Consider the following 15,000-nt stretch of genomic DNA (forward strand, 5'->3'; position numbering starts at 1 on the left):
TTACAGTACATTGGTGAGGGACAGTGATAAACTCCATGGATGAGATATAAACACTGCGGTCACTGGTCCGGCAGGCTGGGGGTGGTCCACTGGCTTGGAGATTAATAACCCTTTTGGGTGGCTCCTCCCAGGGACAGACTGGCAGGGGGGTGGCTTAGGTGCTCTGTCATCCACCGTGCTACTTAGCCTGTGACAACAGATAAAACCAATATATCAGACCCTTCCATTCGTCTCATAGCAACCACCCTTTAATTCTGCATCATCACACCATTGTGATGCTAATACGCATGAGGAACAAAGTCCTCCTCTTGTTTTGGCGAAGGAAATAAAAAACGGGCTAACGAGTGCTACGAAAAGCCTTGCAAAAATAGAGCATTCTAGGGCCTTCTTGAAAGCTTAATTATTAATATTAAAATGTTTGTGATACTGATCTTCGAGAGCCCTTGAGTCAGGTCTGTACGTTGGTCTCCTTTGTGACGGTATAGTGTAGGAGATGGGAAAGGGTTGGAGATGGCAGAGGAAGAACAAGTGCTATAAAACAACAAAAACTGACAGCAATTAGAACAAACACAACAGCTATTATATATAATAATAATTTACAATAATCAATATTTTCGTTATATTCTATCATGTTATTTTTTTCCTGTGGGTTGCAAAATTTCAGAGAAAATTAGGTTCAAAGCTGGATTTTCATGAACTGTGAACTTCAATTATTTCTATGTCATCAAGTATGAAATTAATTCACCCCGCTCTATTGTATTCCACTGGCCGTGCAGCTCTGTGCTTTAGATATTAATTATTAAGATGTAGTTTTGTGCTTATTTTCTCCATTCATGGTGATAAAGTTCTCACTAATAATGGTCCAGTTTGCAATGGAAGAATAGTGATGTAATTACTAATGTCTGGGGCGCCTTAAAAAACTCACTAACTCCAGAATTCTCAGTGTTAAACTGTTATCCACTCTCTTAGGATATTTTTTCTACCTGCTCAATTAACATTTTTATCATAAATTTCACTCAATAGATCACATGTTTTACACACACACACACACACACAAACACACACAAAGTTTGCAGAAAAAAGTTACATGAACATTAATTTTGAGTGAGAGCCCTTTGTCCACCACACAGTAAACAAATAGAATCTCTGGGTTTAAGTTCACAGATTCAACTGTGGCCCATCTGGCTGTGTCATGGTAATATTGCTAAAATATTTACAGATATGGATTGGTAAAATAGCCAAGATGACCATTCAGGAGAGGTTTGGAATTTCTGAAAGCAGAGCAACCTATATAATCAATCTTCTGGCATTTTTTTTCATTTAAGAAATAACAATCAAAGAAAATAACTCTTGAGTAAAACCCCTCAAATTCTGTTCCTATCTCTTATACAGTAAGAGCAGGTTTTTTTTTTCATTTTTAAGTTTTGGCATGTACCAAATATCACATCACAAGCTGGAAACTTTTGATTATAGGGACAATGTGTTTAATTTGGCTCTTTGGTTTATCTTGACCGCTTTGCAACATTTTTCACACAATAACGGATTATACTGCAGTCTGTGAAAGACTCAGAAAGCTATTGTTTCAAAATGTCTCATTTATCTACTGGCTGCAGATGGGTAAGTGTCTTTTGCTTTTCATATAGTCCAGGATATGGAAAAGAAAACAAGTGAAGAATTGAGGACGAGACACAGCAGTGTATTTTGAATTGTTTTTTTGTAGTTAGTTACAATTTGTCCTTTGAGGTGTTGCTCAAAGTTGGCAGCTGTTGGTATCTTAAACTAAAGACAATGAATACCATGAAAATTATTCATGTTTTCTATTATCTGGGTGTTAGCCATCTTCTTCATTGTTACAAAACACTGCATAGTGTTTCTTCCATGCACCCACAGTAATTCACCCATGATCTGTGTTTGTAATCCGTGAGAATCAAAACAGACTGACATGTAATCTGAAACACAAATTCCTGAGCATATCCAAACCTCATCTTTTTGTTTCGTTTCACTTCATCATTTGTTAGAATCTAGCACGAATGACCACGAGTAGACTCTCAAAGACAAGCTCTAGTGTTTTGTTGTATTTCATTCATGTTTGGCCAGAGCATAGAAGTTTCTGTTTCAGGTCCACCTGCTCAGCCAACTTCAACATTAACCATTTTAAGCAAAGCGGTGATGAATGATGCATTTTAGCCAAGCCCCTGTGATGTTTTGTCCCTTGGTGATAATTGCTGTGTGGGCAGAGAGTTTGGAGAGATGATCCAAGTGCTGTCCTCACTCAGGATGCATCAAGAACATTTTCATTCTTCATTTTGATTATACCCACCATGACTGTCCATGGCAGCTTAGCTCTGCTCTGCGTTCACCAAAAGTATATTTGTATATTAGTTATTTACTTTTTTACCACTCCTATATATAATATTGATTGCATTTTCAAAGAATGCAGAACTACAGGTTACTTTTTATTTCTTTGAGAATAAGTGAACTAGATAACAGACTTCAATGAATCTAATTTATGCAATGTGTCAAATTGCACACGCTTGCCAGAACATCAGAGGTTTTTAAAACATTAGAGGTTATCTGTTTGAGTCCTACAGTGTTAAACAAGTGATAAAAAGAGTTCTACCCCATGAAGACTTTTACATCACACTCTAGACTGTATACTGAGATTGACAAGTAATTGATTTTTAAGTTCTAAGTAACATCATTATGATTTTCTTCTTTTTTCGTTGCCCATAAACTGACAACAAAATGAATTTGTACTTATTATAAACTCAGTAACCTAATACAGAAGGTTACTTCAGGATCCCTCAAACTCTTACAGATCTGAAATGCATTAACACAGCAGGAAATGATATCAAGGCAAGAAAGGCAGATGTAAACAATTTCTTTCTCAGTCTGACAGCTACCTTTATGACCCACGGTTTCATGGTGAGTGAATAATAATGAATTATTCAAAGAGAGATTAGGATTAGCGAACGCAAATTAAAATAACTCTATCTTCCACACATTATAATGGCCATCTTGAAATTGAGGACAGTGAATCATCGCCGCTTTGGCACAGAAAGCTCATTGTCTGCCTTCATCTGTCCTTTGATTAGGTCTGTTTGGATCGTTGTGATGAGGGGGCCGTCGTCCTCGAAAAGACTCAGCACCTCTCTGATAATGACATGTGGGAGCCAATGAGAAGGGCAGGACACATAGATATGTCTGACTCTGGCCGTGGAATAACATGTTCACATGAATGGGCTGTAGCAGCACTCATGAATTTTAAATGGAACCTGGATACTTAGTGCTCCTCTTGAATAAGATTCATGGTCGAGAACACTGTGGAGCTTGTGTTGTTGAACAAACACCCACACACACACACATACACACACATGCGCACACACACACACACACGCACACACACACAACCACACACACACACACGTGCGCGCCGAATCCCCACATAGACAATATGTCGCTGTTTTCAGACAGTATTGTTTATTGGCAAAGGTAGGCCTGTCAAAATTAACTTGTTGACTTTTGTGTTGGAAAAAACACCCCTAATTTCCCTCTTTTTTTTCAATGGTGTGAATGAGTTGTGTTGTCCACTATTTCGGCTGTTTAATCCAGCTGTTTACTTGCCAGGGGTCTATACATGTCGACATTATCACAGAAATGGAGATGTGGAAAAAAAAGTCTAGTGTAGTGTCCTTTATAAACATTCAAAAATATTTGTTGCCTCATGTAACTGTGTTTCCTCAGATCAAAGCTGGATAGATAATCAATTAGTTAGCGGTCCAACCCATTATCTTGCATTGGTAAACCCTGGAGAGAGGCTTATTAGTAGAAAGTTTCATTCAAAAACTTTGTTGCTGTATGGATGGAAAGAAAATTGCTCATATTTTTCAGGCTGAATTGAGTATGGACCACGATAAAGACGTATAGCAGCGTATTGCTGCCACGCCCGAAAAAGAAAAACGGATCAGTATCACGTTATAATGTGAAACGTTTATTGTGATAACGAGGTTTTTCACGTTTTAACAAGATCTTTTCACCAGCGGCGAACTCAGGCTGTTTGAAGGGCAGGGACGAAAAAATAAAAAGGGCACCTACTGCATGACATGGGGCCCTACCAGCGCGCAAAAAGCTATGATGCATCATGTATGATGAAATAGTCTTCATCCTCGATTAAGATTAATATTATGTTATTAGGCGATCCAGATTAAAAGTATAAGCACACCTCTATGATAAAAACACACGGGGATCTATGAACCTTTAAAATGTTTAGGCCCTTTCACAAACAGCACAAAAAGCTCCTTTTATATGTGCTTCAGTTTTCTTTCTCTCGTTGGCCTTCTGTAATTAGCCCACTGGTAACTCCACTCTTAGGCTGCTTTCACACTTGGTCCGTTTTGCTGGCCCGTACCCGAGTGCGGATAAAAAACAAAACAGGGACAGCACAGATGAGATTACGTCAGAATGTTAGCTAGATATTAGCCTAACTTATCGGCCCCTCGCGAAAACGCAGAAAAGATTTGTTAGCAGCCATATAATGTGTTTTGAATGTAAGCAGGGTTTCAGATGTAAATTCAAAATCTTATCAAAGTATTTGGCAGCACCCCTAGACTGTCGTCACGGCACCTGCTTTTGGAAAGCCTGCCCTAGAGGGCATGTTGTAGGGGAGGCTGTAGGACACTGCATCTCATTTTCTTCACTGGGATGTTTTTGTCCCCAGTGCAAGGGCACTTCATTGTGTGTGTGTGGGAAAGGGGTGGTGGGCCTGGGGGCAACCACCTCCCCTGGTGCCTCCATGGTTTAAAAAGTGGCGTGAAAGTGCTCTCTAGAGAGGAAGTGCCCTCTTGGCTGCCCGAAACTTACATCTATTCCATTCATTTAAGTTTTCAGGTTTAGCCACACTCTAGAATGTTCAGATGTCAGAGGGGACTTAATACCGTCTGAGCTGTAACCCTGTCACCCTACTGCAGTGTGTGAGGTAGGTAATACAGCAAGCTTTCTTTGAAGTTGTAAATATTGAGTTTTACCAATGATGCATTACTAAATACTAATGTATGTACACTGCAAGTGCTCTTACAGATAGCTGTATCACATTTTTATTTAGTCTAGATGCCTAGCTAAGGAGCTAGCTAACTAAACAGGTACCTTGTTTTGCTGAATCTATTCTAACCCGTGGACTCAATTTGGGAATCAAGCAGAAGTGTAAAACTCCTTCCCTAAGGCAAAAGATAAAGAAAGTTGTAACATCTGAAACAGGTCATTTCTATTTTCTCCATATTAATATATATATATATATATATATATATATATCATATTTTAGTAAATATGCAACAGCAACAGCCTAACACAAATTTATTAAAAGTCAATATCTGTAATTTGAGCCTTATTTGATCAAATTCATACTTGTGATGCATCATTGTTATTTGGTTCATGAGGTTACTGTGGTGCATTGTGCGGTACGACATAATTTTATGTAATTAAAATTAAACCAACAGATTGCGACAGATAATCTGTCATTGGATGTCTGCTGTACTTGCACAACCAGGCCATTTTCATGCAAAGCGAAAACTTCATGCAGTAGCAAGACAAATGTAAAAAAAAAATTGCCTCTTGAGAGTCACAATGTTCTGAATGACAGGACACAATTAATTAACAATATCAGTCCCTGACACTTATTAAATGAATACGGATTGCATCTGAAATCTTCACTGTCATATTTGATTATGTGTGCATTATTTCATTCGGGACAAGCACAAAAAGTGCCACAAAACCAAAAAGTTTTTCTTAATAGCCAGTGACTAATGATGTATCATTCAGATATTTTCTTTTTTTTTTAATGGCGTTGAATTAAAAACAAAGCTGTTGTCTGGGGAAGCCTCTATTTAAGAGCCTTTTTTGTATTTCGCTGGTGTTTACAGGAACTCCTTTTAGGCCGGAGCTCTGTAATTAACTTTGACAGTGCTGGTTTCATTAGTATGGTATGGGGGGGGGGGGGTATGGCTAAAGCTGTATTTCGCATAGACAATGTTTAAATTACCAAGCACTGCTTTAAACGAAATTCTCTTCCATTCTCTAAGCAATACTAGCAGAAAGTCAGTCATCGGGTTCTTCAGCATGATTGAGCTTTAAATCTGTGAAAATGCATGTCACTTCAGCTTTTGATTGCCTGAAACCTTGTTATTTCATGAACAACCTTTCGAAAGATGGAGTAGCAGAAGTAATTTTTGAAATAAACACTGAAGTTTATGTACAATAAATCTTGAGTTGCAAAGTAATGTTTTTTTTTGCATCTACTCGGAAAACAAACTGTTCGAGACCTTAATAAGAAAACGCATTACTTACAATTTAACTAGTTTTTCACTCATCATTATGAACAGTGTTATTCCTCTCCTGGCACTGTGAAATGTGTATTTTGTTCCCTTTAGCAGCTAATCTTGAGCAATGTATCATTGTTATTGCTTTTATGACGCAAGGGAGTAAGAGAAATATTCTGTACTCCATCTCTCTCTCTCTCTCTCTCTCTCTCTCTCTCTCTCTCTCTCTCTCTCTCTCTCCTCTTGTTTCTCTTCTTGTTAAGTTCTGTATTGTCTGAATATCTGCCTCAGGCAATGGGAAAGGAGGGTACTTGTTAGATGGTGCTGTGTGCTGTCTCTTGGGGACTTTCAATGGCAGTCTCCTTTTAAAAACTGTACAGCAATGGCAGACATTTCTAATATTTTTAGATGGTAATTGTGGTCACAAATTCCCTGTAAACAAAAATATTTTAACCCTCTAATTCCACATACACGTTCCTTTGGTGTTTTCCACAAAATCAGCTTTAGTGTCAGAGGAGTTTGTTCATAATTCTATGCCACGTTCGCATAATTTTACTTTTTCAGTGAATTTTACATGAAAAAAGTTCTTTGGCTTTGAAATCACAGTGAATTATGAAAGGCTGGGTGCCTTTGAATGCACTCTACCCTCTCTGTCGAATTATGATTGGCTAAATCTAACAGAAGCGCTCACTTGGTCGGCTTCAGCAGTGTCGAATCGCCTACTGTCACTGCACCAGGAAAAGTAAACCATCGTTTCCAAAGTCCCGAATTCTTTCTGAGGGTCCGTAATTGTGAACATGCGCATTAATATTCATTTGGTCGGCACCCTTGCATTGAAATTCATGATGGTCACATATTCTCCTCCGCTTTTCATGGATTGCTATAATTACTGTATCAGCCAGAGAAGTTCATGCATGTATATTCGGCTGTCACTTCATTAGGGGACATCTGGAGGCTAGCGCCGGGCTATAAAGCTGAAAGCTGCAGCACTTCCTCCTGTAACACCCGTTATTTACCAAGAGCAGCTTTGCTGTCACGCTGTAAGTCGTCTGTACGGAGAAGGAGGGGAGTGAGAGGGAATCTAATGAGAAACCTTAAAGGAAGAGGGGGGGGGGGAATAAGCCTTCACTGCGCATGCAACAGATTTGTTATCACACTGTCAAAACATAACTGGAGATCTGTCGCTGATTAGAACTCTGTGAGTCTCAGAGCTAAAAAGTGCAGTGTTTATAAATAATATTAGGAATTAAATCGTGAATGTAAATCGTTAATGAAAATAGCGTTGTTTGTACATGTGTTCGATAGGTGAGCCTGAGCAGAGGAATTTTGCTTTGACACTATCCCAACGGATCCAAACAGGCAAAATAAACGTCAGATTTTTCCTTTCATGTGCTTTCAAAAGTAAAAAAAAAGAAAGACAAACAACAGAGCATGCCGACCTACAGTAACGTTTCTGACTCTTCTAATAGTTCAGGATAGTTCTGAATAGGTCTCCTAAAACAAGAAACAGAGTTTCACTGGATTTGTGCTCAAGTTACCTGGGTTAATTCATCATATTTCAAAGCCACATCACCAAATACCTGTCCTGAAGCAGGCTGGAGTCTTATAGCTTCTCCCACCGCATCAGTTTGAGTACAGGCTGTACTGTGTAAGCCATGCTGACAGCTGCATCAGCACTTCATTTCCCGCTGTACCAGTGGGGCACTGGGAATCATCTTTTACCTGTCTGTCATTTTCACTTACAGACACACTCAATTTTATACCAAACCATAATCAGGCCATCCAGTGGTCTACACACTAGTATAGATACCATCTAGACGCCATGGTGTGTTGGTTGTATGCCTTATTTTAAACCCAGGAGCACTGGTGCTTTGTTTGGGGGGATTAAATGAGGGTATATTCAAAGCTGGATGCAATGTAATGCAAGTTCAAAAGATTCACATTCAATTTTTAAACATATTTTGAAACTAACGTTCACGTTTTTCTTTCTCACATTCATCATGAATAATGGAGACCTTTGACCAAGGGCTGTTATAATGTTAAACATGAGAGCTCTACTAACCTGGCAATTAATATCCTATTTAAGTCTCCAAAGGTGCATGTAATGAACTGCTTGGTGGCAGCAAACCTGACAGAACATTCTTCTCTTTTTTAATTAGAAATGAACTGTTCACTATTTATTCATAGACTACAATAGCGTCATAGCTTTGTTGAATTGATGTAAATGTACACATCATACCGTCATAATTGATCCATTTTACTTTTGCCATTTCCTCATTTAAACCATTTCAGATTCTCTACATGTGAGGGTTTTTTAAAAATTTTTTTATCAAGTGCTTTTTCCCTCCTGTTGTTTCTCTCTCCCCTTGAAGCACTGATTTTTGCTTCATGATTCAATAGTCAGTTTCATTCTGTCTGGTTTTTCTTCAGCTTTTGAGGATTGCAAATTAACATTAGGTGATTTGTTCTGCTATTTTACAGTTTTCATTAAAAACGAGATATGTACTTGAAAAAACTGGCTCACCAAATGCCTCATCAACTCCAAAGAACACTAAACAATAGTACTTATATGGATGTTGCGTTTTAGCTTTTAAGAGCTCCCCAAACACCAATACTGAGAAAAAATTTACTGATGGAAGACTATTCATTGTGCTAGAAATATTCAGCACCTCATCAAGTGGTGGAGTACCTGTTTAAAAACATGGGGCTAATCATTGAAATATGATCAAAGGGAGGTAGATGCATAGGCAGTTCACATGCTAAATATACTGCTACAGATCATATTTGGTTATCTTGTCAGACTAAAATGATCTGTGTGCGACATATGGGAAATCAAGTCATTTTGGCATTTTTTCCTTACATCCCCAATATTTCATCCAGTGAAATTAAATACTGGATCTTGAAGCTTAGAGGAGAACAACAAATATTTGATGTAAGCGTATATTTCCATATACATTCAGTTTGTCTCTAAACTTCAATTTGTTCAGTAGACCCCAACACCAAATTAACATTAATCCTCACAAACAATCTTTCATCAGGAGAAAGTAATATGTCATTTTAATATCAACCATTAATTACAAATCCGTCATGCTTATAGAGTAACCATGTGACTTGAAGAAAAATTACAGTGTAGCTAAGTAAAAGTGTGCAAAGAGTAGTTTAAAAAAAGATTTTCAGAGTTCTCAACACGAATTAAATAAACGTAATACTGCAAGTAATAGTAAACTTTCTAGTGACAAACAGTTAAGCAGTGAACCAACAGCTAGGCTCAAGACAACACATTAAAAACTTACAAAAATTTAACATCATTTACGTTTCAAAATATTTTCTAATGAACAGGGCTGGGATGACAGGTAACTGGTCATTTTCTCTCTACAGGGTTGTTTTTCTCCACAGTCTTGTACCTAAAAATGATCATGACTTACTGCTACTGTCATGTATGTGGTGACACAATCAAAGATTATTGTCTCCAGCTGAGTAATAGTGGATGTGCTCAGAATATCAATATTTCAGAAATATATAAATATACAAGATGTAGCGATATTTTTAGAACCCAGTCTCGGGTTCAAAAAGTAATATTTTCAGGGAAATACAATTTATACTGGCAAGGGCTGTGTTACGTGACTCATGTGCACGATGACACATGTCCAGGTGAGATCTAGTAAACACAAATCCAACCGAAAACCACGGTGATTATTGTAGTCATTTTTTTTTAAAGCCTGGTTCCCATTATCAAATGCTTAATGCCTATCTTGACTAATGTTTGTGACTCATTTGCCTAATTGTTCTTTGTTCTCATCAAATTTTGCTTGTGTATAGACCCTTTGTGTTCTCGGCATCTTATTGGTTTAGCAAGTCTTCAAAAATATTACCAAAGTGTAATCCCACCTCAAATAAAACGTTCTAAGATTGAACTGCATAGGAAAAAAAAAATCAATACTACATTTTCAGCTGACAAACATAATAGTCTTGTGTTGTGAATTACAATCCAAATATCAGTAAAATACCCCACGAGTAATATATAGAGACAATGGCATACTGAAACTGGCTATAGAACTCACATTCAAAGTATGATTTGACCAATTATTGTCAAAGTAACCATAACATAACTTCACAACTAGATTAAATATAGGCATGAATTTACATGAATCATATCAGTTATATCAAATCATTTTTGTGATGCATCAATATCCATAAAGCAATATAGAACAACTTGCCAGACCTATTTAAAATATATACACAATGGAAATTCACCTATCAAATAAACACACTTTAGGACATCAATAGCATTTCAGTCACATTTGTGCTTTAAATTTGAAATGGACTAGTGTGATGCAATGATTGCTTTTCCAACATTTTAAAATACAGCTGAGATGGGTAGGTTATATCATGGCCTGTAAGAAATTATTATAATTAAGTGCTTCTTTAACAGGATCTCTTTAAGTTGACACTCTATCATACCCCTGGATGAGTATTATACCCCAGAGCAAAGGTAATGGAGGTAAAATGGAGTAAGTATTATTGGGTTGATTAATTGGTGAAGAAGACATATGTAACACTTAATATGAATTTGACTTTCTCTGTACCTTCCTAAGTCAAACCAAGCCATACCAGGACAGTTATGTGCACTAGATCAAAACAAATGAACTCTACTGAACACTGAATGATATTATGAAGTAATATGGTTGCACCTTGCACAATGTAAAATAAAATTTCAGTTCATTGAACTTCATTGAACAGTGAGGGTACGTGTTATTCATATTTCACTTTCTTGGGGTGTGGGGGTGGGTGGGGGCGGGGGGGGGGGGGGGGGGGGGGGGGGGGAGGGGGGGTTAGTCACACAACACACCTGAGAATGTCACAATTAAATATCGATCATGCTTAGGTCTTTCTGGTTAAGTCCGGAAATGAAAAAAAAAACAACAACAAAAAAACTGTTGACCAGAGAAATCCCTTTTCTTCCATACTTTCCTCTGTCCCTGTTTCAGATTTATTCTCATGTGTTGTATGAAATCAATTCTCTGACTCGCAACACAAATCAAGCTATGCTATACATGCCACCTGTGTCTCCGTCACTGCACTTGTCTGAGAAGTTGACCCTTTTGGACGTGACCGAGTATCCGCTGACGTCCTCCTGTTCGGTCATGTGCTCCGGACTGTCGTGAGACGAGTCTTTCATGACACTGTAGTAGACGGGCGCGTTGTACTTGGCTGTCGTCTCAGTGCCTTGTCTGCCCTTGCATTTGCAAAGCTTCTTAAAGGCAGCGCGAAACTTCTGGGACATGGCGTTGTAGATGATAGGGTTGATGGCGCTATTCGTGTAGATGCACATACGACAGAAGAGCAAAAACCATGTGTTGAGGTAAGGGGGGTCCATGAGGGAGTTGACCACCACTAACGTTCTATACGGCATCCAGAGCAGGGCAAACAGGATCACCACCACTGCCAGCATCTTCGTCACCTGCCACAGGAAGGTCAATAGGCTTTAATAGCACTCAACCACCATAACATATTTATTTCACTATTAATGTATAAGCAACATGTTGGTATTGCATACACCAGATAAACCTTTTAACTCCCATTAAATGTTAATTACATATTCTACGCTGAAAATCTTTTTCTTCCCTTTTTTCTTCAATTATAGGCTGTGTCATTTGGATGTTGTAACTAAGGGGACTTGATTTTGTAAAGGGAATTCAAAGGGCTGTGTGGTTCCATTTGGTTATTTTTAGAATTCAGCTGGGTTGAATTTTTCTTTTCCCCTTTGTATTTCAATGAAGAGCCCCATACAGTATGGCTAAGGCTTCCTCATTTCCACAATAAAGTTCAACAAGTAAGTCTCTCCTTTGATATTCCAGAAGTATTCTTCCCAGACCAATACACCTCCTTATGTGCCAGTTTTACAGAAAGCTATACAAACATTGGATGTCGTCTTTGTTTTCGATATAAACTTAACAACAAAACTCTTTTTAAGTCGAAACTCTTTTCAACGGTTTCGTTTCAAAATTTGATATTTCATATTACTTCTGTGCATTCTTAAACTTTTTTTGGGGATTTTTTTTTCTTCAAATACATCTGCTCAAATGCTGATCTTATTAAAAATGAACTTTGCTCTTTAATCAGCTTTTATGACGGTCAAGATTTTTTTTACTGCAGTTGAAAAGAGAATGAAACTTCACACCTGTTTTCTTGAAGACACTGCCCCTTTGTTGGGTTTACACGAGACTTTGACCGTACTGTTGGTGCGTCCTTGGTGAATGGAATCGTTTCCTCGCTCAGAGAGATTTGTAGGCAAAGGATTCATGAACAGTATACGAGCTATCAACCCGTACAACACCGTAGCCACTATCAGAGGAATCACATAAAACAAAGTGAAGTCCAGAAAGTATATGGGCATGTAGAGATTTCTGGACACACGGTAGCCACACCGAACTACTACACCGTTGGCATAAACGGTCTCGTTTGTATCAACTAGGAAAAACCACATGATGCAGTAAACAGAGGTGAAAATCCAAACGCCAGCTATGATCTTCTTAGCTCGGGACACCGTACATAAAAACTGTGCCTTTATGGAGTGGCAGATGGCTATGTAGCGCTCTATTGTAAAAGCGGTGATGGAGCAAGAAGAAACGTTGATGCCTAGATATTGCAGGTATGTGATACACAAACACCCAGTGTATCCATATATCCAGGAGGCTACCACCTCAGAGATGTTGGGCAAACCTGCAGCCAGGAGTACAATGAGGTCAGCAACGGCAAGACTCACCAAATAGCAATTTGTAGGAGTCATCATATGTTTGGTACGAAGCACAACCAGTACCACCATTATATTTCCAGCTATTCCCACTCCACATATCAGGAGCGCTAGAAATATGGTGACGATCTGAACCTCGATAGAATTCTCCGGCATCTCAGCCAGAGAATCACTGTCACTGATGTTTAGGTCTGTGCCAAGAGAGATTGTTGTGTTCTCCATTCTGTTGAGTAAAATGCTGTTTTCTCCTCCAACCTCTGTTGTCTCTTCTTTCTCTTGGGATATGTTCAGTGGGTTAGATAACAATCCTTGTAGTATTCACAGAATGAGCAAAAAGATGATATTCCCTAAAAATTAAGATATTCTGTTTAAATGAAAAAAAAAAAGTAGAAATGTATTTTTCTTTTTATTTCAGGGAAAGAAGAACCAAACTAACTCTTTAAATATCATAATTTCAAGAATGTAAGAGCCATTCAGAGCCACCTTGAACTAGTGAGAAAAAAAACCAAGAGCTTACCATGATTTAGACTGGTTTTGGAAGATGGTTATAAATCTTCTGAGCTTTAAAGAGCTGAGCAGTTGTAGCAATTAGAGTCGCACAAGTGACGTGGACTTCAGTCATTTGGATGCTGTTCAAATATTCACTTTTCTTTGTCTCTTTACTGTACTGCCTGTTACCAGTAGAAGAAAAAAAAAACCCTAACAAGAGTGATGCTGCTCTCTCTTTACTTCTCTTCCTTCCTCTCAAGCTCTGTTTTCTCTCTCTTACCTCCTCTTTCCTTTCTCACTCCTCCTCTCTACTGCACTCCCTTCTCTCTCACTCTCCACCTCTCTCTTTTTCTCTTCTCGCTTGCCTCTCACCGTCTACCCCACCACTCTCTCTCTCTCTCTGTCTCTCTCTCTCTCTCTCTCTCTCTCTCTCTCTCTCTCTCTCTATCTCTCTCTGTCTGTCTCTCTCTTTCTCTCCCTCCCTCCCTCTCAAACTCTCTCTGTGGAAAGGCAGGTTCTGTGATGTTTGGAGGTGTTTTATTGTCCTCTCCTCATTCAGCCATTGCAGGTCCCTCTCTCAGCTCTTCTGAGTCAGCAGCACAATGGTGAACCCTGCAATTAAAATCTAGCCTAAAGCTCTCTCAGCTTATATGCCACATTGTACTTTACCATCAACAGCTTTCACACTCTCTTAGACATCTATGTGCTTCACAATCAAATCAGGTGTTGAAAACAGGATATTTACCTTGCACACAAGATCCCTTTAAAATTGGCAGGTTGTTTCTAATAATCGACTCTGCTGTCTAAAAGACAATGTCAGTCCGCTGGCGGAATTGTATCCGTCAGTCCTGCTGTTTCTGTTGCATGAAGCAATAGTTTGTCATAAATAGAATAAGTTTCTTTTGCAATCCAGCCTTTGCCTTAAGTGGACCCATGACAGTTTGGTTAGCTCGTTTTCTAAAAGTCTGTGAGAAAATAAGTTCAGGCTTTTTCATATTTGACATAAAGGCAGATTTGCTCATAATTTCCACTATTCTCCCTCTTCCCCTTCCCCTTATGAGCATTATTTAAGGTTAAACTGTTATATTTCAGTTTAAAATCACTTTCTGTCTACTTACATAGTTCAGTCAGTCCAATGCAGTTTCACAGAAAGAAGAGCAGTCTGTCATTCTCTTTCCATTTTGAAGTTCTCACCAATGGCTCTGCTGTCAATCATTTGGCTGGATTAATTAAAATTTAGTTGATGCTTGGAAAAATGCCTGACTTTTTTTTTCAATTTCACCAGCTGTTTGTTCTCATTTTCTATGTCTGTCATGGATTTTATGTTTGAGAACATGCACTGAAAACGGGATATTTTTGGATAGTGGAATCCTCTCCAGGACTGTTCCCTTCTTTTCCAGAATAATTCCACTTTGCGATATGAGGTCAGCATCATCTTACTTTTCA

At 38.5% G+C, this 15,000-nt stretch overlaps 1 protein-coding gene across 1 annotated transcript; it reads right to left on the reverse strand.

The window, feature by feature from the left end:
- Nucleotides 1–11,349: 11,349 nt before the first annotated feature.
- On the reverse strand, nt 11,350–13,287 carry LOC115820962 (thyrotropin-releasing hormone receptor). Its single transcript, XM_030784686.1, has 2 exons — nt 12,493–13,287; nt 11,350–11,772 (listed from the first exon to the last, which is right to left on the reverse strand). Exons 1-2 carry the CDS (start codon nt 13,285–13,287, stop codon nt 11,350–11,352), a joined length of 1,218 nt encoding a protein of 405 aa, XP_030640546.1.
- Between the last annotated feature and the right edge of the window lie 1,713 nt (nt 13,288–15,000).

The sequence above is a fragment of the Chanos chanos genome, chromosome 9 (assembly GCF_902362185.1).
Source record: "Chanos chanos chromosome 9, fChaCha1.1, whole genome shotgun sequence".
Taxonomy (NCBI): Eukaryota; Metazoa; Chordata; class Actinopteri; order Gonorynchiformes; family Chanidae; genus Chanos; species Chanos chanos.